We start from the raw sequence: 3,150 nt of genomic DNA, 5'->3' as shown, positions 1-3,150 counted from the left end.
TTTGAATATTACATGTTAATAACTTGATTGGAATTATAACCTTGAGTTGACAGTTTGATACTTTGAAAATTTTGAGCCAGCCCTACCCCCAAGGGCTGTAGGGTGGGGCTCAAGGGAGTCAGTGTGCTAAAATTTCTTCATTTTCCTTGTTTAGAATCAGAGGTGCTAGTTTCAAATCCTTTTTAGTCTGAAATCTGTATGCTTGATATTGAATAAGGTGGTTTTATTGTTTTTGTCACTTTGAATAATATTTCTGTTCATGTTAAAAACGAAATCAACTCTCTGTATAAATATATCAGGTGACCGTTAAGGCCCATGGGCCTCTTGTTTTATGTAGGTTCCCCTTGTTCCCTCGTTGTGCAGCAGTGCCTGAAATGGACGGTTGCCTGCTCGCCAATGGCGGTTTAAGTCTTGCTCGAGCGACCAAAAGTTGTCAAAAGTGAGGTAGTCACTGGCCCAACAAAAATAGTTTGGGCGACTGTCAAAAAATTATTGAATAAAAGAAATGTATAGTCCCTTCCTCATTAACTGAGGGGCATTACATTTTTCAGTTGTCATTAATTCGATTTGAATCAAACTGTACGTGATAAGAAAATGTGATGATTTTTTTTTCAGATTTTCTATATAAATACTGCCATGGTGTCTTCTTTGAGGTGCAATTTTTGTGTATTTATTTTTGGGAATACCTGAATGAATTAAAAATATAATGTTTTATTTTGTTTTACATATTACAAATATTGTCATGTTATATGTAATTTAAATGTGCTGAAGCATTGTGTTAAATGCTGTGGAAATATTTCTTCCCAAAATTATTTGGGCCACCAGTATGTCATTTGGGCCAGTGCTTCAAATTTTTTATTCGCCCAAAATATTTATTTGGGCCAGCCAATGCAGGTTCCCCACTATCCTTTATTGTTCATGTTTACTTTTGAAACTGATCAGTTAAACAAAATGGCCTACCAACAGTCATCTTTGATTTTTGACATTGAAGGTTTGTTAGTACTATTTCTCAGGAATAACTTGAGGGATCTTTCTCAAATTTGATATGTAGGTTCCCCTTGATCCCTCGTTGTGCATGTTATATTTTGGGACTGATCATAAAAACAAAATGGCTAAAGGTTGCAATGATCGATTCTATTTCTTTCACATTAAGTACTGTACTAGTAAATATGTGAAATGACAAACTCACTTTGAAGGTTGGCTTTCATACACATAAGTATTAAGTTAAGATCAAAAGTTACCTCAAGGTGCATTTACTGTTAACATGACTCGATCAAACAGATTAGAGGAAGAAGAGAAAAGATCAAACTGACAAAGAACTAATGAAGATGGTACAATGGTGGGCGCCAAGTTCCCTCTGGGATCTCTTGTTCATTATCTCCATAACAGGCATTTATATAGCGCCACATAAAATACGCAGCTTGCTGGTCTGTTATTCACAGGCACTAGAGATATTAGGTGAATCAATGTGTTTCTGTACACTTACTTATCTGGAAACACAGGCTCTAAAACTTTGTTCTATGATCAATATCTCATCAAAACAAGAAAGATCTTTGTAATTCCATGCCATGCCATGAACCCTTAATCAAAGATTCTTTTTATTTGATTATGTTACATTTTTACAATTACTGAAATATGGTCACATTTTTCTTATTACATATATAGTTATAAACAAAAAAAAAATCTGTTGAGAGAATTACCATCATTTGTTACAGACATTATGGATCCTCATACCTCCACCAAAACCTTTACTATAGACATTTTTTTATTTGGTGTAACAATATATATTTCTTTCTTAAATAATTTTTGAAAAGAAAACCATACTTTGAAGAACTTCTATGAAAATAAGCTTAGAATGATATAAAAAAAAAAACCAATCACGAAAGTATTCCTATGAGTAAAAATGGTTGTATCAAAGTCCAGTTGTGCTAGTAATATCCAAGGGGAGATTACTGTGTGAAAATCTACAGTGGATTTGCCTACAGTGGGACAGAGATCCTTCAGCTGTCAAAGTTATTTAGTTCGTGAGTCATATTTTTGTTTTCAAATAAATACCTACTACATGTATAACTTTTTAGTGATAATCTCACTAGACGTGTGGTAGCTTTGTCAATAAAATTGTCCTTGAAGTTAACCATTTAGATAATGTCCAGTGAAAATCTCTGCAGGTTACAAAAGGAGTTGGGTGTTGTTTGTTTAAAATACTTTGTATGTTTTGTTTGTGTTTTTCAGGTCGGACAAGGGAATGGTTCACTATAGCGGATGCCCATGCAAAGCTCTCACACAAACCCATTCAACTCCACTACCTTAGAGAACTGCTCGAGAAACCCCTGGACATGGTCACATGACCACCAGCCAGCCAATAGAATTCTAGTGTTTGTGCTGCTATATACCATAAGTTAACTCTATATTTAGTTGTAGGGTTTATCCCACATGTCTCAACCTCCGATTCATGTATCACCCCAGTGAGTTCCTCCAGCCAGTGGAGTGGTGATGAGGGCTGAAGAATAAGAGTTATCTGACCTTTGTGGTGTCGCTATGGTGATTTTGACTTCATTGATGTTGGAGTTTTCCAGAGTCGGGTGTTAGATACCTACATATTATTAATGTTGGTCTCATAGAAAATTCAAGCGGGACCACTTGTTTGTCTTTTGATTTAATTTTGTGCATTGAAATAATTTGAATATTTTATTACCTCTTAACAATTTTTATCAAGGTAAACATTATAGCAGTATTAATTGATGAGAGGCTCAGCTGTACACCTGTAGGTATTAGATCGCTGCTGTGTTAATGATGTGTCTTTCAGTTCGCTTTGTGTTTTGTTTGTTGAATTAAATTTAGAAAAGGGGGGGGGGGGGGGGCCAATAGATACTGCTCTCACTCCTTCTTCTCATGTAAATTTACAAAATACAGGATATACAGATATATGTATTTAAGTGCTAATTGTTTAATAGGAGGTGTCAAGTGCACCAATCAGGTATTATTTCAGGGTTTATTGTTGGTAAATCAATACAGGTCGACCAAATCAAATGTTGTCATTACGTACCTTCACCAACATACTTAAACAAAACTTCTTTAATTTTTTTTATGGCTTTGAATTTTGAAAAATTTGAAGGTTTTATAGCTTTAAGATGTTAAATCCTAGTCGTG

At 34.8% G+C, this 3,150-nt stretch overlaps 1 protein-coding gene across 1 annotated transcript in view; it reads left to right on the top strand.

The window, feature by feature from the left end:
* Window positions 1–2,861, top strand: part of LOC110445170 (diphosphoinositol polyphosphate phosphohydrolase 2-like) — a 51,876-nt gene extending 49,015 nt beyond the window's left edge. The window contains exon 4 of the mRNA XM_021489630.1: window positions 2,233–2,861. Coding sequence (XP_021345305.1) covers window positions 2,233–2,348 — 116 coding nt within the window. The 3' untranslated portion in view covers window positions 2,349–2,861. The remainder of the gene's footprint in view (window positions 1–2,232) is intronic.
* Window positions 2,862–3,150: the final 289 nt, after the last annotated feature.

The sequence above is a fragment of the Mizuhopecten yessoensis genome, unplaced genomic scaffold (genome assembly GCF_002113885.1).
Source record: "Mizuhopecten yessoensis strain PY_sf001 unplaced genomic scaffold, ASM211388v2 scaffold2091, whole genome shotgun sequence".
NCBI lineage: Eukaryota > Metazoa > Mollusca > Bivalvia > Pectinida > Pectinidae > Mizuhopecten > Mizuhopecten yessoensis.
The sequence above is the reverse complement of the archived record's forward strand: the minus strand, read 5'-3'. Positions and strand labels throughout refer to the sequence as shown.